At 44.1% G+C, this 24,476-nt stretch overlaps 1 protein-coding gene across 3 annotated transcripts in view; it reads left to right on the forward strand.

Moving 5' to 3' along the window:
* oxr1a (oxidation resistance 1a) overlaps nt 1-24,453 on the forward strand; it is a 39,344-nt gene extending 14,891 nt beyond the window's left edge. For 2 of the 3 annotated variants that reach the window (XM_083679150.1, XM_083679149.1), the window contains exons 3-15: nt 1,475-1,582; nt 3,122-3,235; nt 9,492-9,641; nt 10,096-10,280; nt 11,367-12,043; nt 13,512-13,677; nt 15,338-15,503; nt 19,441-19,521; nt 20,847-20,972; nt 21,500-21,652; nt 21,851-21,946; nt 22,226-22,299; nt 22,520-24,453. In XM_083679150.1, the coding sequence (XP_083535276.1) occupies nt 1,475-1,582; nt 3,122-3,235; nt 9,492-9,641; nt 10,096-10,280; nt 11,367-12,043; nt 13,512-13,677; nt 15,338-15,503; nt 19,441-19,521; nt 20,847-20,972; nt 21,500-21,652; nt 21,851-21,946; nt 22,226-22,299; nt 22,520-22,655 (2,232 nt within the window). In that variant the 3' untranslated portion in view covers nt 22,656-24,453. Of the gene's footprint in view, nt 1-1,474; nt 1,583-3,121; nt 3,236-9,491; nt 9,642-10,095; nt 10,281-11,366; nt 12,044-13,511; nt 13,678-15,337; nt 15,504-17,116; nt 17,312-19,440; nt 19,522-20,846; nt 20,973-21,499; nt 21,653-21,850; nt 21,947-22,225; nt 22,300-22,519 lie in introns of those variants that run through there. The other variant, XM_083679151.1, reaches the window with a different exon arrangement.
* The last annotated feature ends 23 nt before the right edge of the window (nt 24,454-24,476 follow it).

A 24,476-nucleotide genomic window follows, 5' to 3' on the forward strand; every position in this document is an offset into this window, starting at 1 on the left:
CTGACACACACAAGGGGCCCTGATTTGCTTCCACTAAAGAACCCTGCGCAGCACTAAAACCAGGCCCTGGACAACACAAACTTAGCACCAGTATAGGTGGGGCAGTAAATGGACGTGTCAGTGGACTTGTCAAGGGGAGTTGGCGAATTCAAACACCTGTGACGTTCCACGTTCAATCACTACCAATAGGCGAAAATCCACACTTATTTGATCATAATGGGCAGCAGTTGTCTCCTGTCAGGGATAATCCCTCATGCCACCAGCACATCCTCTATAAATATGTGGACGTAGGCCTAGTGTATGTTGTCGCATTACTAAATTCTGTAAGCTATTTTCCCTAAAACATCGAATGACCAATGTTGCATACATGGATTGTCTCTGCTCTCTGTGCCAATTACTAGGTAAATCATCGAACCATGCGTGTCTTTGATAGAGTTTAAAATCAAATAGGAGAATATCTTAAACATTCTATACTGTAGATTATAGGAAAATGTACATACCTTCATATAAAATATGCTTGGAGAGCCTTTACACGCAAACTAAAAAGGCGGTAGTTAGAATCATCCTGAAAGATGTCTTATTCAAAGTACACTTATTCAATCCATGGTACTATTGGGAGGTGAAAACAATATAAACTAGCATACAATAGTACACATATTACGTTGAATATTATCCAATGCCAGCGACCCAAAGTTACCTACAATAGGCTACTGTAATAATAACCATACAGTCTTGACGGTGTTTACAGAGTTGAAACAAAAAATTTATGAAATGATATAAATAAATGCATGTAGACAACTGTAAGACAACAATCAAGTGGCAGGTAATTATGGTTATGACTAGTGGTTGTTGGAGATACGCAGCAGGTTGAATTTGGCGCGCCACTGTAGGCTTGCTGAGTGATTAGATTGATGATATCGTAGAAATCTAGAAATCCCAAGGAGTTCTTGACATACCTGTCATCATTATTTGGTGAGCAGAAGCCCAGGACATGTTTTTTCACCAGATCAGGCACATGTCACTGTAGCGTAGTTTGGAATGGAGGAGAATGACAGATGTACGGTATCTGTCCCCTAAAGCATACAGCTGGGTACAGGCCTGACAGAGGCCCTGCCACAATGTCAGCCCACAGCCCTTCAATTTAGCTAAAAGTCTGCACCCTTTGAGTGTGAAATAGTATACATCGTCCTGAGATACTATTGAAGTTATGTGCCTAGGTGAACACATCTTGATAGCATGTGAGGGAGTCACAAGGCAACACAAAGCTCCCATTGACATTCACATAGATGCATCCACACGCTCCACAGTGCTTTTTAGGGATGACAACGACAGCCCACATCCATGAGTTGAAAATGCACAAAGCAGATTTCGTTCTCTGAGAACAGAGATGTCATGTTCTCTAATTGTGTCTGACTAACCTGGACTAAGGAGTAGAGTGTGATATTCTGTGTTTCTGTTTGTTTTTATGGTCCAGGTGGAATCGCGGGACACACTGAACAACATTGCGCTCAAGTTTGACACCACGCCCAACGAGCTGGTGCAGCTGAACAAGCTGTTCTCCAGAGCAGTGGTCCCTGGCCAGGTGTGAACTCCGTTCTGTGCACTCGTCCTCCTTGGTGTCTCATTGAACAACACATGCCACTCTCTCTCTCTCGCTCTCTCTCGCTCTCTCTCTTTCTCTCTCTCTCTCTGTCTCTCTCTCTCGCTCTCTCTCTGTCTCTCTCTCTCTCTCTCTCTCTCTCTCTCTCTCTCTCTTTCTTTCTCTGTCTCTCACTGCATTCATTCTCACAGCGACCAACACACTCACTCTCTTCTCATCTCGAATTCTATCTCTATTTCCACTAAACTGCCGCCGTCCATCCTTAACACTGTTGTCCTTATCCACTCATTAGATGTAAAGCATGTTGTTATCTGTCGGGAGACGCTAATACCTCTGTCATGGAAAGTGAGGTGTTGAAACTCCTCGAGAGACCACCGCCTATTCAAAACTGACTGTCTATATTTATTCAGATAGAGCCACTGAACACTTGATGGGCCCCAGTGTCTCCCTCCTTTGGTTTAAGTGGACCCTTGAACCACTCTTATGTGGAGAAAATGACACACAGCCAAAGTTTGTCTCTCCTGGCGTCAGAGTGAAATCCACTCAAATGGAGAGTCAAGCCTCAGTCTGTAATCCTATCAGGGGAGACTGTTGGAGTTAGAAATCGGAGGACGGGGCTCATTGTAATGCATGGAATGGAATGAGGAATGGTATCAAACGGGTGTTTGATACCATTCCTCATTCCATTCTATGCATTAAATTGAGCCCGTCCTCCAATTTCTGCATCTACTAGCCTCCCCTGAATCCAATTGACAGGCCAGCAGTAACCATGACGCACATGGCTGTGTTGTTGATCCCAACCAGTAAGATCTGGAGTGCTCTCTCCCACTGGGTCCATGTGACCATGACCAAACACAGAAGTACTAGTATTATCACAGAGACAAGAACTCCACTCCTGTCCTGTCAGTGGCTGGACCTGTTTACATAAGCCAGCTATGCACCACTTAAACGAGTCACTGTGGTTCAGTTCAGACCCCACTCACCACTTCCATCTGCTAGCCCCAGCTTATCCTTTCCCTTAGGGGGACAAGGGAGCACAAGTGAGGCATCTCTGGACCTTCAACACCAACCACACAGCACATACAGAGCATTGAAATGCACTGTGATGAATAACAGAAACACACACACGTGATAAAGGCATCATGTGGGCATTCATTGTCAACGATAAAAACATCAGGGACTGTGTTTAGATACAAGATCTGATGATTTTATCATTCATGATGTTTGTACTCTGCTGTTTTTGTGTTTGCCATAAATCATGAATTAACCCAGCTGTCAAAATGTTGTTTTCCATTTGTATGAGCATGTACGTGCTGTGCTGTGTGTGTGTGTGTGTGTGTGTGTGTGTGTGTGTGTGTGTGTAGTGTGTGTGTAGTGTGTGTGTGTGTGTGTGTGTGTGTGTGTGTGTGTGTGTGTGTGTGTGTGTGTGTGTGTGTGTGTGTGTGTGTGCCATGCTACAGCATTTGTGTGTTTGCACAGTGGCCAGGCCTGTGTAAACAGAGACATGGATTGTGTTTGCAGGTTTTGTACGTTCCTGATCCTGAGCACATATCCAGTGTCGGAAGCTCTCCCTCCCTCAGTCCTATCAGCCCCCTGTCTCCTACCTCCTCAGAAGCTGACTTAGAGAAGGTGACGGTACGTTGACAACCATCACAATGCCTCTGCTCTACACCTCTACCCGCAGTCATGTTGCTGCACACACACACAAACAATCTCTCTCTCTCTCTCATACATACATACACACACACACACACACACACACACACACACACACACACACACACACACACGCAGAGAGACACACAATCTCTGTTCACACATCTGATGTCAAGTCGATCCACTGATCAGTTTGTCATGAAGTGTACATAAATCCTATGGAAATATGTAGAATACAGTTAAGGACAGGACATGCAATAAAGAATGTATTATGTTGTAGGAATAGGATGAATCCATAATTCCCCCCTATTGTTTCACTGTCATACACAGTCATGATGTATGGCTCTATCCCACCAGTAATGGAATAGCCCTTTGTTCTGTCATTTAGGCAAGAGACTATAACAACCAGACTTTTTTGTAAGCATGAAGCCAATAAAGGCACCATTTCATATTGAATGTACTGTTTCATTGACGAGCTAAGAATAGAAACGAGGGGATCATGTGGTAGTCCTGTGCTGACCAGGGGAGGAGAGGAGAGGAGAGGGGAAGTATGGCCGATCTAGCACGCCTGGTCTGGCAGGAGACCTGCTGTAATTATTCCTCTCTCATGGAGACCTGCCAGCAGCTCACTGTGACTGCTGCTGTCCTCAGATCAGGAGTGTCACCCTATCCTGTTCCCTGGGGGGGGGGGGGGGGGTTTCGCTCTCACCCCGCACCAAATGAGCCAATCGTTAAACGGCTGCAGGAACCCTATGACCCCCCCCCCCCCAAAGAAATATGACTGTTTGTTCCCCGCTGCATGGTCTCCATGGCGACGGGGTCTGTTTTGTCATGTTATCGGAAAATGGGCGCCCATTGCCGCTGTCGCCGCCACCGCTTGCCAAACGAGCTGCTTAAATTCAACGCTCAGACCGATAATTCTCTTCGCTGCCAAGAGAAAGGCCTCTGTTCATTTACCACTTATCTATTTAGGTCATGCCTGTAAGAACAGTAGCATATTTCTTGGCTCTCGATGGAGGAGGATCAGAGAGAGGGGCTGTGACTGCAGAAAATTAAGCCTTTAAAAGTGATGCTCTGTCTGATATTTAGAGCAACTAATGAACGGAGCTCATTCGCCCAGACAACCACCGAGACTGCAATTATTTCAAGGAAGAGATGTGCTTCTAGGACAGCAGAAAATTACCTCACTGAGTGTGTGTGTGTGTGTGTGGGTGTGTGTGTGTAGGGGGGGGCTTAAAGTAAAGCCGGATCCAGGTGCGATTTGATTTACAAGCTAGAGGAAGGACCTTAATAACCCACACAGTTTTTTTTTTTTTCAAAACCATCTCAACCATCTTTTAATTACAGAGTTGTTTTGTAAGCTCTAATATGTCACTGAGCAGAGGTGGTGCTGGGAGGGTTGTTATAGAGCAGTACGCTGCCTGATAACCTTAATGTTAATGTTTCCTCAAATGCTGTTGTTTTCCTCAAACTATAAATAAGTCAAATCTAGCTACACTGTTATGAATGCAGATGTTGAAATAGTTTAAACTTTTCAAAGTAAATGTCATTGCCCTTAACAAAAGTGTCCACAGTACATACATAAGTCTCTTAGTAGGCAGTCTAAAGGGCTTAAGATGAGTGTTAAAACCTTTCCAGGGGCCTCATGGCCCAGCCAGCCTGCCGGTCAGCTGGTTCTGGCACCAGAATGAGCACATCTTGCAGGCATGGCTGGCCTTCTCTCTGTCATTAAAATATCTGGCAACAGCCAGCTCTGGTGTCATCTGGGTAGGAAGACATGTCCCCTCTGTCCTTAATTCCCCTTCCAGACACCCCTATTCATCCCCCCCTTCGCTCTAGCTGTGCCCAGCCAAGCTCACTGCCCTGACCTCTCTTCCTGTTCTGGCGGTGCTCTCACTTCCTTGCTTCCGCTGCGGTCAAGAATAAGGGCTGGAGAAAGTAGGACCAGTGTTGATTACCTCCCCTGTGGGCTGCTGCCAACTAGTGCTGAGGTAATCCTGTTGAGGTGTTCCACCTCCAGCACCTTGCCAACATCCTCCTGCCTCTGTAATGTCTGAAGTAACATTACATTATGTCAGGGACAGGATGTGATTTCACTTCCGACTGTGGCTCATTGATTATTTATTTTTTGTGCTGCATTTTTTATTGTATATGGGCTGGACATGTCTTAAATTAAGCCTCTCATGTTTGCTTGTGCTCATTGTTGCAGAACATGAATCTGTCCACAAGGGGGAGCTGTAGGTTGATTTTTTTATAGTATACTGTGCCACACTGTTATACATTGGAGATGAAAACAATAATATTGAGATCAAAGAATGAATCCACATACTAAAGCTCAATGCACTTTCTATTAGTTTCACTTAGCTCAATGCTATTATAGAGCGATAACACTATCAAAATGCCTACAAACGGTTTTCAAATCAGTTTGATAAAAGCATTTAGCCAAGACACGATGGACCTTATCAGTAGATATCATAGGTCTCTGCCTGTCATTGACTCTTCATCTCCCTACTGCTTGGCCTGACTGTGCTTTCCTCCCTCCACTGGGCTGGTACTGCAGTAAGAGCCAGTAAGCTCCAGTTGCAGCCCCAGCCCCAGTCTCCTCAAGGCTGGATTACTGTAATGCTCTGCTACCTGAAAGCCACCATAGATAAGCTCCAGGTGGCTGTAGACCCTCCGTGCCTCAGTCCCTCTGCTCTCATCCCCCCATGACTGTCCATCTCCACAGTAATAACCCCCAAGAGCAGTACAGCTGAACATACCTTTAATCTTCATGTGTGTGTAGGCACACTGCTGTGCCCTCTCTCTCCCTTTGATGTCCTACAACGCATCATGTCTGCAAGGACATAGAAGGAGGAAGGTTCAGGGCGCTGATAGGTTGCAATCTTAACCTAGTTTACAAGTAGACTTACAATTCATAACACGAGCTGTACTGTTTATTTATTCCCATTTTCTTTCATAATATCCACAAAATCCTTCTGTTTTTTTTTTTTTATAGATGATTTGAATCAGTTTGGTTAGCACTGTTTAGCACATGTTGATGAATATATGAAGAAACTAGTTTCACATTGAGCCATGTCAAGGGCAGTTCATTCTCTCCCTTTATGTCACTCAGGTATGAAACAGTGCTGTCTAAGCGTCCTATATATAATCCCCTTTAACGTTCACTAATCACCTAGTAATCAATATGCTTTTAGCCTTTTATTAAGAGGACAGCTGAAAGTCAACTGTCGCCCTCTGAAGCAATTAAAAGTGTCCTGGCACCTGCTCCCTCCCTCCCTGCCTGCCTCCTTCCCTCAGGACAAACCTCTGTGTTAGTGCCTTCTGTCTCACTCGGCTGCTGAAAAAGGAGAGTTCAGCTCCTAAGATACAAGGCAAATGTTGAAACTCTGCAGTGGTTTGGAAATAATTTCATCATTGTCTTGTGTAAATGAAAGCAGACGTCAGGTTGAGAAGGTTAATTTGGACCAAACATGAGGCCAGGAGGAGTTTGCCCTGGATCATCTCCAACCAAACAGAAGGTCCACCTAAATCAATATAAGACGCCCAAGAGGGTGGCGCAAAACAAACAATGATCATATAATGGAGGATTGCGTAGTTAGTGCAAGAAGGCAGCCTAAGGATGCAATATACACATATAGTAGTATCATAAATCAGGGTCAACTTCCAACCACTCCGAACCAAATTGATTTCCAAGGCCTTTGGGACCAAAGTCCACTATGGACGTAATTCTCCCATCTTAAGCCTTTTCTTACCCTGATATATGTCCTATAGACCTCATAAGGCTTCTTATAGATAGCCTACAGGAGGTTTGCCATTGCTGTTAATGTATCGTGGAGCATCAGGGTGATCAGTTGGTGTGAAGGCTTTAGCATTGAGGCCTTAGGAGTGGGCTGTGGGTGGATCATGTCTGGTCATAATATGTGCTCTGATCCTACAGCCTAGAGACAGCCTCCCTCAATGGATTATAGTCAGCGTTCAATCCCTGTTAATAACCGTCTGACCGAAATCAAGGCAGACTAGATACCAAGCAGGAACATGGGTCTTATCTCTGCAGCACTTGAACAGTAAGAACCAACCGGAGTAGAACGGAGCCGATACTGTACTCAGTGTCAGCCCACTGTCCAAACACCTGAGGAAAAACACCCATTAGCCGTGCCTGGATATGACTAACACCATGGTGATAGACAGTGGAACACTGTTTAAGGAGCTATTTACAGCCCACTTCTCATACGGTTGGCAGTTCCACTGTTCGAGGGGTTCGCTCACAGTATTGTGTTAGACCACCATACAACACCCCCTTCCTGCGATCTGCGACACCCCCTTCCTGCAATTGGCCCAATGTGATAATAGGGGGAGATGCAAGAGTGTTGGCTATATCGGGATGCATAGGAGGACATGTTTTGACTACCACTGTTTATTTCCAACCAGGCTACGTGTTCTCAGCTATGCGCTGAAAGAGGACAGCAGAACTGGGTTTTCTTTGGAGGCTATGTGAGAATACCTCCTGTTATATTGCTGTAAAATGACTGCAGCAGAAAGGACTGGAGCATGAGTCATTTTGAGGCACTCTCGCTGGCCAATGAAGGGAGGATTGGCGGGGCTTAGGTGGTGGATATTGAAGTGGAGTGGATGGCTATGACCATGAAAGCAGCACTGAAAGGCCATGCTCTCATTTCTAACATGAATAGTTTGCTTTATGGCAGTTAAAGGGAGTGCAGCATTTCTGTTATCACACTCACACTATGCGTTTGTCTTAAATGCACCTAGTAGAATACTGTTACAGTAGCCTACATTTCAATCTCCTTTCAGAGAGGTTTGGTTTCCTTAATATATTGTGCTACCCCCTCAGCCACACTCGTTGCCTGTCTCTGGGCTGGTAGCTGGTAGCTGGTTGTGTTGTGTGAGTGTGGGGTCAGTAGCTGTGGGCTGTTGGTGCAGCTCTCAGGGAGACAGAGACACTGAGGTGTGGGAGTGTGTGTCAGGAGGGCAGCAGACAGCTGTGGGCACAGCGTCTCACATCCTGCAGCCCCAGGCGGCCACTCTCCTGTCTCAGTCTGCGCCCCTCTTTCTGTTCCTGTTCTCACACCTACCCAAACACTCCGTCTGGAGCAACAGTCACACAGCACCACCACACAACCACACAGCACCACACATGGTGTTTACAGGTAGCAGATACACCATCTGTAGAGGATTGAAGATCAGTGTTTAAAATGGAGGCACCAGAGAAACTGACAACAGCACCGCTTAAATCTCTGCTTGTCATAAGTACAGTAATACTGTATTTTTGTTGAGTAAACAGACTCTTTGTTGTTGTGGCCCATCTGCTAAGCTGCATTGAGTCCACTACAAAGAGAGGTCATATGATCCGCATATGATCCACAACACAGACAGTCACATTCTTATCTGTGCATTATACTGTAACTCTCCAGTCCCACGTTTTTGTTCTATGAGGGTTCAGTTTACATTCCAGTACAGTAAGAATTATCGGTCCACACACACATGCATGAACGCAATCTGATGAAGTGTATATATGTGATCTACAGAGAAATAACGGTTTGTCTTTGAGCCTGTTCATGTGCATGTATTGTATGTCTGACTCTGTTTAAATCATGCTGATCAAGCATCGAGTTGTGAAGTAGCATAGTTATTAATGCTTCAGTTTTATATAGATATGTTTTATCTAATTACCATTATGAATCTCAGACATGGAATGTGCATTGATTTAGTGTACTGATTAGACAGCCTTTTCCCTTCCGAATGCTGCTTATGATCTGATTGGGTAGTGGTGCAGAAGATATTTGTTCATTGTCGACTGTATATTTAGAGACTCAGGCAGATTAGTTTGATAGAGAGAGACATAAACTTGTTCAAGCTGATTTTGCCAATTTAACCAAGCTTTGCCTCTGCATTCATCATTGCTTATTATCTAACCCAGTCTAATGCAATGCAACATGCTGCTCAAGCATGTGATGTTTATGAGAAACAATCTTGCATGATACTGAAACCTTTTGATTGTTTGTTGTTTGAGCTAGAACTTAAAGTGATGAAGCTGCTGTTGATCTCCTCTTTATCACATGATGTATGTGATGTCCTCTTTATTTCACAACTTAGATGATAAACCAGAACTTAAGTGCAAGAATCTGTTTGTTCATCATGTCACTGCATCGTTACTAAGCGAACTCCTATCCATTCTCTATTCTCTCCTGTAATTACAAATGGCTGCCCCATCTAGGATTCCGATGGCCCTCCCAGACCAGAGGCTCAGGCTCCAGTGTTCACGGCGCTCCGCCACTCCCGAGTGGTGTCGTCCACCTCCGAGGAGGAAGAGGCCCTCACCGAGAAGTTCCTCAAAATCAACTGCAAGTACATCACAGACGGCAAGGTGAGCAAGCAGCAGGCCTCGCCTCCTACCTCAGTTGCACCCTCAGCATCTGTCCGGTCAGGCTACATCCTCCCTCTTAAGACCTCAGGTCAATGCTATTGAACGAGATGAAACCAACATTGATTCACTTTCTCGAAATCAAAGCTTTGAAGCATTTTTATCTCTGAGGTCCACTGAGTCAGGAGCGCATCGTCGATATCATCCGCTTTCCTTTGGATATTTGTGGTTTCTTTGGGGTTGTTTATGCTTTTGAAGCAAAGCTCGCTCCTCTTTTAAATGCTCCTCCTTACTGCAGGTTCTTTCATTTGTCGCCGCAGAAATAATTAGCTCATCAACAACTGATGTAATGTGAAGTGTCCTAGTTAGTTATGTTACATTTAAATATCCATACTACCATACGATTGCTAAATATGTCTGCTATATGTCTCTCTGTCTGCCTCACTCTCCGTCTCAGGGTGCGGTCAGCGGCGTGTTGCTGGTGACGCCCAACAACATCATGTTCGACCCCCACAGGATGGACCCGCTGGTCCAGGAGCATGGCTGTGAGGAGTACGGCATCATGTGTCCACTGGAGGAGGTCATGTCTGCAGCCATTTACAAGGAGATCACAGACCCCAAGATCAGAGAGGCCGTGCCCCCGTAAGAGCCCTGCCTATGCTCTGTCACACACACACACACACACACACACACACACACACACACACACACACACACACACACACACATACACAAACACAGACAGACACATGCACGTGCACACGCACATACACTCATACACACACACACAACACACACACACACGCACCCACACACACCCACACACCAGAACCACTATAATCACTGTATATCGCCCCAGCACAGCTCAATGAGATTTCATCAGCACCCATCCAACAATTTAATTATTTTGCAATGCATGCCAAACAACGAAAATGACAATTATACCAAGGTTAATGAAGTATCCATTCACCCACTCACGTTTGGATTGCTCAACCATTTGTTTTATGTAATAAGGAAATAGCCCATCCAGCTCGCTCTATGCCACCCACAGATGTCTGTCTGTGTATTTATTTGCAACACATTTACTGTTTGCCTAGATTAAGATAATCATGTTATACTGATAGTATAATTACATCTACCAGAGTATTATAGATCTTTGCAGAGCCTTTCCACCAGTGCTGTTGTGTGTGCTGTACAGTATGTGTGAGTGTGCAGAAGGATTTGGGCTGTGGTGTGTTCAGTGCTCTGAGGGTTGCTTATGGAGCATTTATTGTGATGGCTAATGATTATTGTCTGTGTACGGCCAGCTGTTTCCTCAGCTGTGGTCTGGGCGCTCTGTCTGAAAGAGCGAGCACACAGCTGAACACAACAAGTGCCAGTGGGCCAACACTGTGCCAACCAGTGTGTGTCATACACACAGCTGGGAATCCCTATTTATTTCAAATCCCACAACAGGTTTTTCTGCCGAGTGTGATGGTAACAGTACAGGAAATTGTTTTGGTTGCACGCTGTTTTTAGTTTTTTTTCATTCCGTCCCTGTTCAGTCACAAAACCTAATCTGAATTCCGGGCACTATTGTTCATGTGGTTTCACATCTCACTTGTAAAGTGAACCAAGCTCTTATTCCACAGAACAGGTCACTTGCAAGTGTACTCTCTTGCCTGAAACACCAAATGGCTTGTTATTGAGAGGATGACTTGTTTCATCTTTCTTGTAACTTATCTGCAGAGACCTGGAGCCTCTGACGTCAGTGCGTGAACCGTCCCAGCAGAAGGAGGCGGAGCAGCGCCTGCGAGACACAGGAAATGACAGCGGCAACACGGCCCCCCGCAGCACAGAGGGAGAGGGCTCCCTGTCCGAGGACGTCTTCACCGAGTCAGAGCTGTCCCCCATCAGAGAGGAGCAGGCGTCCTCTGAGGACCTCCGACTGGACAAGTCTTCAGGCGCCTCCACTGAGTCGGTCAAGACCGTCACCCAGGTGGAGGCTGCTACTCCGACCCCCGAGGCCCCTCAGGCCCCAGGCAGCGCCCGCGGGTCCGTCAGCCAGCCGGAGGGCCAGGAGAAGCCCACCACAGCGGAGGACAATCCAGAAAGCCAAACTGCCCGGAGCCAGAGCCAGTCCCGGTCCCCCATGGGGTCCAAGCAGCACAGTGTAGAGAAGGCACCAAGCACACCCACCAGCAAGGGCCAGGGCTCACGCACTGCCTCCCAGAGCTCAGCCACTGGGGGCCCAGAACCCTCCAGCCAGGAGGGGGGAGACAGGCCCAGGCTTGACAGAGAGAGGACCCGGGACTCAGAGTCAGATGTGGAGGAGCTGAGGAAGATGTGGAAGAGTCACACTATGCAACAAGCCAAGGAGCAAAGGGAGAATGTAACGCAAAAGGATGAAGAGGGCTCAGCAGAAGGTAACTGTTGTCCCATCTAGGGTCCTCTAACTTTCCACATTCATAAACTGTACGTAGACTCACATTTTGACCTTACTTGAGCACTTAACATGAAGACCTACAGATTGTTATTGAAGGGATGAATGCCCCCTATGAAGTATGGCATTACCATTCGGCATCTCTGTGACTCTATCACAATGTATTCCCAGTCTTATGAAGTTCCCACTATCAGAGTAAAGTTTGCTCTGGCTGCTCCTGAACATTCTGGCTGCTGTATGCTCCTGATAACCCCTATGTTGCAGCTCCATGCCTCGGCAGTTGTAATTGGAAGAGGAAAGGGAAAAGGAAAATGTGAAAATCTGCGTCAACTGTTATCACATGCAGCAATGAGCTGGCTTTATGGGGCTTTAAATAGAGCTTTGATCTAGCACTGCCGGTCTGTGCCACATGCACTCTACGCCGCGATAAGCTAAAACCAATCAAACACCTGAACGCTACAAACGTACACAGACACCCCTAACGCCTGAGGGGAAACACAACGGCGATTAAAACAGCGTAAAACCCCTCCAAGGCAGCATTCAAAGGCCCGTTTTACTATTTACATTTTTACAGCCTTCTCTCTTTTGCTTTAATGTCTTTTTCTGTCAACATTGAATACCTGCCCTAGATAATACAGTAGTGTATAACACATTGACTTGGTGGGCCGACTGTATTTAAAATACGACAATATCTGTCTTGTTTCCTGGTGTGAGCCTGTGTCTCAGTCTCTTGCTGCCACATGTGGGCTTTAGTTCCACACATAGTGCATGTTCACATCATCTATCACTCCCTGCAATTGAGAGAGGTTTGTCTTCTCTGGCAATTATTATCCCACAGAGAGTTCCCAGAATGGCTGCGGTTATTCATGGGCATCTCAGCAGGGTTCATCTTTACTCCACATTACTATACCATGGCTGATGCGAGCAACAGCCGACTTAAAGAAAAAAACTGAATTACACACCTAATTAATGCATTCTTCAATTGAATTTCGCCTACTGAGCTGTGTTGCCTAAGTGGATTAACAATTTCTTTGTTCCTGTTCATGGCGATGGATACCAGGGTTATGTCACAAAGTATCACTTTTTAAGCCTCCAGCAGAGATGACCTTTTAATGTGCCATTGATGGAGCAGGCGTAAATCTTGGTGTCACTATCAATTATGCTGGGCTCAGCTTACTTGTGTCATCTGCTTTATTTCTCGTACAAAATAATGACAGTTGAAATGGCTGGTAAACAGTGGAAAAGATCTAGGTCACAAAGCACTATTTTGTCAAATGGAAAATATATACAGTATAAAGATGCAGGACTTTTGCTGAAATTCAATTCTGCACTTGTGGGTAAATGTTTTAAATTATATCTGGGCTCTAAAGTAAACACTTATTCAGAAAGATTTATATTTTAGATGTTTAAGACACTAATTATTTATTTCCTGTTTAACGTCCAACCCGCAGTGTCAGTGGAGAGGCGGAGGCACCTGTCTCACAAGTTCCTGTGCCTGCGGGTGGGAAAGCCCATGAAGAAGACGTTTGTGTCCAACGCCAGCGCCTCCATGCAGCAGTATGCCCAGCGGCAGCGGGACAAGAAGCATGAGTACTGGTTCTCTGTGCCGCAGGAGAGGTAAGCCCCCCCACTGCAGTGGCCAGGTCTGCCCATCTGAAATCTGCTGCTACTGTATCAGACAGCTCTATGATTTATTCATTCATTCTGCAGAGCAGACATACACTCACCCTGGCTGGGCGAAACACGTTGCTTCACTGAGCCACCCCTCTACCTGTGTGGATCAGGTCATGGAAAGAGATTTTGTTTTAGAGATATTGTGCAGTATTTTAATGTATTTTGCCCATATTTTTGCCCACAGAAGCATTTTCAGTGAGAGTCCTTCGAGTTACAGAACAGGTTTTGCCCTTTTAGTGAAATGTACATTATATAATATATAAATCGTAATGAAATCTGCCAAAAAACCATGCTGGTCTTATGCCACTTCCACTGAGATTTCTACTCCGCCGGGATGTAGTGCTGCAATGTCAGCAGTTTTCATAATTACATTATCATTCTGTCCTTTCAAGGAACAGCTAACACAAGGAAACATTATTTCCAACAAATGTGCCATCAAATATTACTACAAAAGCCGTGAAATATGTTTTTAAAGGGAATTAATCCAAATTGTGCCAACAGCTTAATCTAATAAATTAATTCTGAAAAGTTGCTTTGTTTGAAACTAATTTTTTTTAATGATTTAACAAGGCCCTCATCATCAGTTCTGGTTCCAAGCACAGTGCTGTCTTTGTCTCGGGTTTTGGAGAGAGGGAAACAACTCTGAATCTGATCATATCTCTGACCAGTTCTCTCACTGCTTAAAACAGCAGAAAGCCCCTCAGCGTTTTCAGTTTCAGTAGCCAGTAGCCTTGTTTACATATGTGCTTATCATCTGTCCAAGAGAAAATTCTTCATATCACGCACACAACACACTCCTCTTACATGTTAATCTAATTTGAAGCAGACAGGCAGGCGTGTGTCTGGTCCCTGGTCACACCACCACCATCCCTTATAAGGCTGGAATGTGTTTATCGCAGAGCACTTCCCATAGAGCTGGCACACTGCAGGCTCATAGCCGGTGCCTGTGCCATGGTGCATTTTTCTACTGACACTGGCAGACTGTCACTGCTGCTTGACCTAGATGAGAGGCGGCCCGGAAGATGTGTGTAAAGTGCCTTTACAATAGTGGGAGTGCAGGGAGGGACAAGACCATATAAGGGCTTGTCGACTGTACAGCCACAACAGACTGTATGGCATAACACCGCCCTGCCTTTTTGAGATGGCAATCTGAGAAACGAGTCTGCTTTTTAGGAAAATCTGTGATGTGTGAATTATCTGAAATGCTAGCAAATCATACTGTATGTACAATATCCATAGTTGCCATACATGTATGACTGGGTGTGTATAGAAGGACAATTTTCGAGGCTTCCAGCCTTGTAGAGATGTACATATATACAATGTTGAACTGGTTTGTTTACATTTGAAAGCAAGTAAAACTGCTTGTACCAGTTCACCTGACAAATTATATAATTTGGATTGTATGTGTGTGTGCGTGTGTGTGTGTGTGTGTGTGTGTGTGTGTGTGTGTGTGTGTGTGTGTGTGTGTGTGTGTGTGTGTGTGTGTGTATATGTATATATGTAGAATCTTATCCCTCTATTACATGCATGATGTCGCCCTCTGAAAATCCAGCCAACAGGCCCAGTCATCCCTGTAACGCTGAGTCTGCCTCTGTCACCCCAGGTCAGACCACCTGTATGTGTTCTTCATCCAGTGGAGCCCGGACATGTATGGGGAGGGGATGGGGGGTATAGGCAGAGAGCCAGGTTTCATGGTAGTGAAGAAGAACGAGGAGACAGAGACGGGGGAAGATGAACCAATTACGGATCTTAATGTCAAGGAGTGGGAGGTAAGGACTATTTAACTGAGATGCTCTATATTCTTTCTATTGAATGTCTTTTTGTTTCTGACATGGCTTGATGTATTGTAGTTTGTGTAGTCTTACATGATTTACTTGTCCAACATTATATTGTTGTTATATTGTCATTTCATTTTGGGTAAAATGACTATATGTAGTATTAAGTGTAATTATTTTGTTTTTCTCTCATCATTATTGTCTAGGAATCTTCATTTTTGTGTGTTTTAAGTATTCCACTGTCATTTATGATCACAATGCTTTGAATCTGGCCAAGTTTTGTGTGATGTGTTACAGTTATGGTTATTGTGTAATTTGTGTGAATATTTCCTTGGTTTGGAAATGCGCTATTTTCACTCAAGTTACAACCACAGTGTTTTGCATGATTGTGTAATTGTTTTTTCGAAGTCAGCTGTAGTATATGTACTGTAGTGTGTTGCATGCATACATGTTCCTGTTGTTGGTCATCACAAACAGTAATTTTGCTTTGCTGGATGGCTGTTTTGTGGCTATAAGATTCCAGTTTTCTGTGGTGCTCCAACAGTTGTAGACACAGATGGAATGGTTTCCTAAGTGAAAACTGGTTTGTCAAAGGCTGCCTAGATAGGCATAGTGAGTTCTCCAAAAACATATACAGTATGGGCATTCTCATGAAACTAATGTGGGTATTCTTTGCTACTCCTTGTCCTTCATAGAGACTCACACATAGATTGTCAAAGAATAAACTGGGGACTCATGCATTCATCTGATGTGAATGTGGAAGGTCACTATATAACTGTACTGTAAGAACAATGCTGCAGTGTGAGTCCATTGAGTAGGTTTGTTGTAGGCACTGGCAACCATGCTGGAGCTAGAGTGAAGAGGATACATTGCATGAAGAAATTGATACGCAAGCTGTGGCTTGGATTTAAATTTTAATGTAAATGAATGATGTAGGAAACAAAGTGGTCTGATTTGTTTGGGCAGGACACGTGGCCCTGAAGAGGTTACATGATCCTGTGATTTGAATAAGTAAATAGTCACCTCCTTTACTTTGACCCTGGAGGCAACATGATTTTTTAAACCAACACTTTGGGGGGTTTTGCACCTATTGTAGCCTAATCTATTTGCACTATGCTGTGTCATGATAGTAAATGATAATTTAGCCAATATAAGATATTTTTCAAAGTAGCTTTAGTTTGACAAACTATATTTCTCTCAAGCTTTAGTGTAGTTCAACTTCTTCGCTTGTAAAGTAATTGGTAATTTAGTTAAATACATTTTCAGAGTAGCTTCCCCAACACTGGATAAATGAATATACCTGGCAAATATGAATTAATATGGCCTTAATCAGATGTGTATGTGTACGCAAAGTAGTGTAGATATTATTATTCACCTTCATCGAATAATAGAACGCGTTTAACTGGAGCAAGAAAACTTTTTCCAATGTAGTGAAGTTATCTACTGTAGGATGGTAAATTCTGAAGTTACCGGCGATGGGTGTAATGTTACTGTATCTTTAAATCCCTCTAATGAAGGGAGTGTCCTCTGCCTCTGAACAAATGAGGAGCTGGCTCTGCCTCTGTCCTGCACTCTCATTGGATTGTGGCTCTGTCAAACAAATCATCCCAAGACCCTGCTCAAATGTTTCTATTTTAGTTAGCTAGATCATGCCAACCCGTCCACTTGGTTCAACATCGAGGCTATTGGAATTACTTCAAGAATCTGGAATGTGACTTCAATGCTGTACCTCGCCCTGAAAGAAAGACATGTTCTCTAGAAGGGTGAAGGAAGTAAAGCAGCTGACCCCTAAGTACACCTATGTATGTATCTATCGGTGGTCAGTGTTATTTATACGCGTGTGCATTGTTGATGTTCGCTAGCAAGCTAGCTCGTTAGCTGGCGGGCAGGCTGTTGGTTGTGGCTGTGGCTAGCGAGCAGCTGGCTAGGCTAGCAGAAGAACGCTTGCTCAGCTCAGTTGCTGAAACAAAGTAGCCAGTGTTTGACTTTAGGCCAGCGAGGGGACAGCTGCCTTGTTGTTGTCCTGTCCATTGCATCATGCACTCGGTTCTCTATCTGGTTTTGTAGGCGTTTTGTAAAGTTTTGAGGTGTGAACGTGTTATACACTGCTTTCTCTTCGACCCTCTATTATGGCCAAAAAGATGATGGGTTATGCCCATTCAAGGACAAGGTGCAGCGCATGTCCCTTCTCAATTCTCTGGACTGTGGTAGACTCGCTGTTCTATAAACAAAGAGAGACATGGCTATCTAGATTAGTAACTAGTTATGTTAACTTGCATATGTGGTATCTACTACTATTACACTACTGCGACTGTGTGTGTGGCAGCAGCTGTACCAAAATAGAGTCAGCTGCCTGCCTGGTACACTCCCCAGTCCCCACCCTGTGATTAGATGGCTCTCTCTTGGTACATTGTCCAGGTCTGGTTGGTTATAGTCTGGCTAACTAATAGCTGCTTTTGGAAGAGTGACCTCATGCATGACATTGTTCTGTTGTTCCCCATATCATTCTGGAGGAAAGCATCATGTTTGTTTGGACAGCCTCCCTTCTCCAACGAATAGCATAGGATTAGGATATCAAACTAGCCTGCCTTTTAACAATAGACTGCACTTTACTGCCTAAGCCAGTGCTAAAGTAAGACTCCAGATTCATTTTTTATGAGGACTGTAGTTTACCCTTTCCTTTGCATTATTGAGAGCTGTAAAGTAGCAAGTTGTTTGCAAAGTTATTTACACCATCTGGATGACGATATTCTGTTCACACCTAATATGATGCATCAGATTGAGCTTTTCCCACTTCTTTCTAGTTTAGTAATCAAGTGTAGATGTGCTGTGTTAGCCTATAAGAACATTGTACCGTGTGGACAAATTCCATAGAATTACAATACATTTGTTTACCTATGATGCTATTGCTTTCTTTTCTCGCCCTGATGATGATTTGTGAGGATATTCACACCCCTTGAAGAAACTAGTGCTGAGTCTCAAACAGCTTAACTCACTTTTTAAGTGGTTGCATGGGACAAGAGGAGTTGTTATGGAGGTAAAAGTAGGCTAGGACTATTGTTAGATCTAGTGTGAACAGCAGATGAAATTGGAAGGGGCTCCGTCCTGATCATGTGTGCTTGCTTCAAGCTGAAACTAATCTCCAGCATATTTTAGGAATTATTATGATGATCAAAAGCAGCTCTCCCTTAATGGATTGCATGTGTGTGCCAGGTTTAGACTGTGGCATGTGGCTCAGTGCCGTAGGTCAGGGGAGGCTTTCTGACTGAGTTGTAGGCCCAGAGTTTGTACACTCACTTAGAGTGAGTGTTTTGATATACTCTCTGGACTTGGCAAATTGAGTCAGTGAGGAATATATAGTGTTTCTTTTTGCTTCTGTGCGAAGAGTGAGTCATAATAATCAGCTCCGTATTCAACATGTCTATACATGAAAGGTGGACTTTGTCTTTGCAGAACTGCCTGCAGTTTAGAGGATCCTCAAGTTTCCCTTGAATTAGATTTGTCTGTAAGCACTTGGAATTTCCTTGTCGGGTGGGTGGGGATTCTTTGGTTTTTGAAGTCTGTGTTACATCATTACATCAAGCAGAGATGTTAAACAGATTACACAAACATGCAAAACACTTCTCTACCGGTGTCTCCTCTCTCTATTGGTTCCTAGCCGATCATTTCTTGTTCAAATATTAAACATACTCCTCTGTCGGCTGACAAGAAGATTGCCTGGGTCCACACTGACTCGGGGTATTTGCTGGAGAGACCTGCCACTTAAGAGTGTCTATAATTTAGGATGACTTATAGGCCTAGACATTGTGTCAATTTGCTATCAGTTCTCTCCACCCTCAAGTGTACTGTATTTCCCCCCTCTGCTGTGCTCATCCTTTCTCCTCCATCGCCAGCAGCATAGTTACACATCCTGTTCCTGTCTCCGTACCAGGTAGTGTCTCTGACTGAGTACCACCGCCGGATCGATGCGCTAAACAGCGAAGATCTGCGCTCTCTCTGCAAACGGCTCCAGGTGCCACAGCCCCGCACAGCGCCTCCCCATCCCATAGGCTCTGTTAGACCTCCTTCTCAGTGTGTCAATGGTTCTCTCTGACCCACCGGGCACCAACCTGGGCCCTGGGACGGCTTGCCCTGCCCACTGAATGCTGCCGTCTCATGTAGGAAGTTGTAACAATGTCGAATGAAACAAATCAGATGGAAAATGTTTCCGCAGGAAATTTCATCATCTTCCCCCCCCTGAGGATCATTTGAACGTTAGTTCAAACCTGTACACCAGTACAACCTGTAGGCCTAATGCCTAATATAAGGAAAGGAAATAGGTGGCCGAATGAAGGTCCCTTACTCCTCTCCCCCCTATCTCTCTGTCTTACACTAGGTCCTTATTGACCACTGCTGTGCTTTCAATTTGCTACTTTTAATTTCAACCATTGCTAATTAGGCCCGAGGCTATCGTTAAAAAAAAAAATCATCATATGCTGAATCTCTGCCTAAATGTGATTTTTCTGGTATTTCTCAACTCCGTCAGTGTGTGCTCATCCAACCACATCTGGGTGGTGATAAGATGAGCTGCACCTTTCCTGTGCGCCTGCTTCATTATAGAGGGACTGGGAGGGAGGGAGGGAGGGAGGGAGGGGGAGGACAGAAGTGGGATGCCATTGATTGACTGGGTGCAGGATTGTTTGCTGAGGACAATGCAGGTAATTCAACAAGCGCTGTAACATGAGCACATTCAGGCCACACGTGGCAACGCGCTCTACAATTGGCCCTGATATGGAGAAAGATAAACAACCCAGGCAGTCCGTTGGCCAGCTAAATCTCAAACACTGGACTGCAAATTATTTATTGGATTTTCCTATGATTTAGTCACTCTGCTTTTTCCTCAGTCAGCATTCCTAGTCTCCTTACCATAGACATACACTGTCGAATGATAAGCCACCCTGTAGGAGTTAATAGGATGCAACTGCAAACATGTTACAACATGCTCTTGAATAGTGTAGTGTTCTCTTAAAACCCCTTGTTCCAACATTGATTTTTATAGCTGACATTATTAGAATTTTAAGTAGCTTGTATATTTGCATTAGTTTAGCTTTGCATTAGTTTAGCATCTCCGGCCCAGAAGTCACCCTGTTTGCAAATATTCCTGCTTCTGTTGATGTGACACTGAGCCTATTCTTAGCTTTAAAACCCCCTGCTTAGAAATGACATGATACAATACCTACTCCCTGCAATATCACGGCATAGGCAGAAAACATCTTTAGTATCAGTAGATAGACAGATAAATAGGAAAACAGTGCTACCCTTCATGAGCACCATGCTAATGGCTACTTGTGTCTTTAGATTACCACCAAGGAGGAAGTCAACTCCAAGCATGGCACCTCCATCAAGACTGAGCTGGAGCCGGAGACGTTCAGACCCAACCTCAGCGAACCCAGTGACCTCCTGGAGGCGGACCAGATAGAGAAGGTACTGCAGGATTCCCACTGCTCAGTCAGCACAACACATTCTACACACAAACATCAGCTCTCTCTCTCTTTCACACATGCATGCGCGAACACACACACACACACTCAAATGCTGTTAGGCCCATTGGCTTCCCATTGGCATATTGATCCATGGATTGCCAATAGGCTGCTTCCTTAAACATCCACAGTGATTGACCATGAACTGCAGGCCTGACAGTAGTGCAGAGGTGTGCTTTGGGTATTTATCTAGTCAGTGGCATGCTCCTTCACCTTCTAATGACATGCCTGATGGTTTAGCTCTGCCACAGGAACATATGCGGGACTAGTCTGCACACTGCAGAAGTCTCGCCTCTTTCTCTTTAGCCTTTCTCCTCAGAGTGCTATGCAATGGATGCTTGGAGGCCAGTTACTCTGTTAAAGCCAGCCGTGTGAGAAGGTCATTGTGGCTGTAATTGAGCATTGATGGCTCTGGCCTTTCTGTATTTCATTTTCCATTTCTTCCCCCACCTTTTTATTTTTTTATTACAGCTCGCCAAGAACCTCCCTCCACGCACCATTGGGTACCCTTGGACCCTGGCCTTTGGCACATCGAAGCATGGCATGAGCATTAAGTCCCTCTATAGGGCCATGCAGGGCCAGGACACCCCGGTGCTCATGGTCATCAAGGACAGTGATGGGCAGGTGAGCAAAAGCACAGCACTTCTTCCCCTAAGGCTCTATTGTTTTTGTTTTTTTATTAAACCTTCATTTATCCCTGTTAGTCTCATTAAGATAAACTCCATTTTAAAAGAGAGACCTACAGTTAAGTCTTTGTGCTTATGGTCAGTGTTGCGCCGCTTTTCTTACTTGATGTTTTTTTGGTTGGTTGTGTTGAAACAGGTGTTTGGTGCGTTGGCGTCTGAGCCCTTCAAAGTCAGTGAAGGCTTCTACGGGACAGGAGAGACCTTTCTGTTCTGCTTCAATCCAGAGTTTGAGGTATGCTGACCTCTGTCTATCTGGTGGTTGATCTTATCCAGATGAGGAATTGGGTGGGGTTGCCTCAGTGTTGCTCGGTCCATCAGTTTGTTACTCCTAGTCTGGCCTTGGCAGTATGGACAAATGCAATTAACTAGTTGTGTATAAGTCCTGTCCTTTGAGAAACAGTAGTCAGCTGTCTGCCTAGTAACCTTGCTTAATTGTCTCAAATTCCCTTGACAATGAATATGTTACATAAGAGGGCATGAGGGGGTTTCATCTTATGTTCTGTCTCAACAGGTGTACAAATGGACAGGTGACAATATGTTCTTCATGAAAGGAGATATGGACTCCTTGGCTTTTGGAGGGGGAAGGCACGTACCAGATTCTTTTTTTTTTTATACATAAAAAATGTATTCAATAAAAGATTATTAAATATTTTCCAAAAATTGGTTGTTAGTTGATTTGCCAGCTCTAAATGATAAGAACTATGGTCAGACCAACACTGTTTGTGTGACTCTCAACAAGTGTATGTTACTCATGATTTTCTTTCTGTCTGGATTCAGTCTAATATGATGTTTTTTTCTCTTCCAGTGGTGAGTTTGGTTTGTGGCTGGATGGAGATCTCTACCATGGCAGGAGTCACTCGTGTAAAACCTTTGGGAATCCCATGCTCTCCAAGAAAGAGGATTTCTATGTGCAGGACATAGAAATCTGGGCTTTTGAGTAACAAACCACAGGGAAGAAGGAGAAGAAAGAAGAAGAGGAGTCATCCCTGCAATGGCAATGTCCCAAACCTAACTGCAACATCACCACGGCGATGGCTCCCAGGAAGCCAGTTCCGGATGCTTGTTGTGCATTACTACTGCAGTTATTACAGAGCTTACTCTTTGTGAAATTACCTTGTGTGTATCTTATTAAAAAGCCGTGTGTGTGCAGCGTCTTTGAAGAGTAGGGGGGTGTAAAGCGTCAGGGTAAATAGCTGGATGAGAAATGAGTTGGTGTATTTAGAGAGGAGAACTTAGGCCTTGCAGAGTAGAGTAGAACAGAACCAAGGACCATGCGTGCACTCTCACCTCAGATGGAGATGATGGCGGGTCAGGTTTGGGACTTCCGTCAGAGAACTGCCGTAGTCCAGATTATCTGAACTTTTGAGACACTCAAGGATTCCCCCCCCATGCAGACACTTTGTTCAGTCAGTAGGATATTACTTATGTGGTGTTGGCCTTCATGGAGATCCAGTAAAAAAAACTTAAAAAAAAGAAATAAAAAAAACTAAAAAAAAAAAAACTAAAACAACAACAAACACATTCCCTTACTCTTGGTGGAGGAGTGTGAGACAGACATGTTTCTGGTGTGATGCAGAAAGGCATCAGCAGGATACGATGATGACATGGCACTGAGGAAAAAGTGTTTTACATCTTGGGTTTCTTCTGAGGCAAAAATCTAGAGTATTGTGTATTGTAGTCCTCCTGTTGTTCACCATCATAGCACACCATCTCGAAGCACATAGCTATAATCAGAATACCCATTGTCGTAATGTTCTGTTAAGTGGGTGTATGTGTGAGTTCAGCTGACGCCAGCTCCCCTCAGGAGTTGTGTGTACTGTTCGTAGACAGTAATGTGTTGCAATAGATTTGTGGAATATGCAAATTACTGTCATGTGACCTCAAATAATCCAGGTTGGCACTTTGCCTACCTGTCACTCTTTCAGAGAGTACTTGTAAAGCTTTTACGTCTTGATACACAATTGCTTTTCTGGGTATAATTTGAAAAGCCTGAGACGTGTCTAACTGTTTTACATGCATATATGACAGTTGTATATTTATATATATATGATTATATATGAATATATGTATAATATATTTATATATATAATATATATAGATATATATGTATATTGCTGTTAAGTGTGACAGTGATCTTTTTGTGCTGATATTTCAGCTGTTACAAATATAATGTATATTACCCTGTAAATTAATGTTAAAATAGTAGATTTGTTCCTATATATAAATATATATACATATATATAAAGTGTGGATTGGTGGGTTGCTTCTAGCACTTTAATCTGGTGTAAAAGTAAGGCCGGGTTCTTAAGATTAAATTAGCAGTAGCTGTACAGTACTTTTTGTTTAGATCATAGAGATGTTAACTGTTAGTAGAAAGCTTGCTGCTACAATATTAATAAGGGTCAACCTACTGCTCTGTGTAACTAAAGGAGAGGCGTTGAGGCTGAATGTTGAGGAATCTAACACAGGTGTGTCATTTCTCTCCTCATGTGTCTTGTTTGGTGAGTCTTTGTTAGTAGATAGACTGACTGTTAACAGACGGATAGAGGATGAAGACAAGTATGTACATAAGTAACTTCTCAGCAGCTTTCTTCCCCTTTCTGGTCTTCCACACCAGTATTTGTGTCCTTGTGGAGTCACAAAGAATAACATGGATAAATCCTCCAATTATTTCACCAGAATACAATGTATCAGTGATGTATAAATAACAATAAAACTGAATAAATTGTTGTAACCTGGGACATGTCTGGATTTGTCATGCT

This window comes from Argentina silus (assembly GCF_951799395.1).
Source record: "Argentina silus genome assembly, chromosome: 10".
In the NCBI taxonomy this organism is placed as follows: domain Eukaryota; kingdom Metazoa; phylum Chordata; class Actinopteri; order Argentiniformes; family Argentinidae; genus Argentina; species Argentina silus.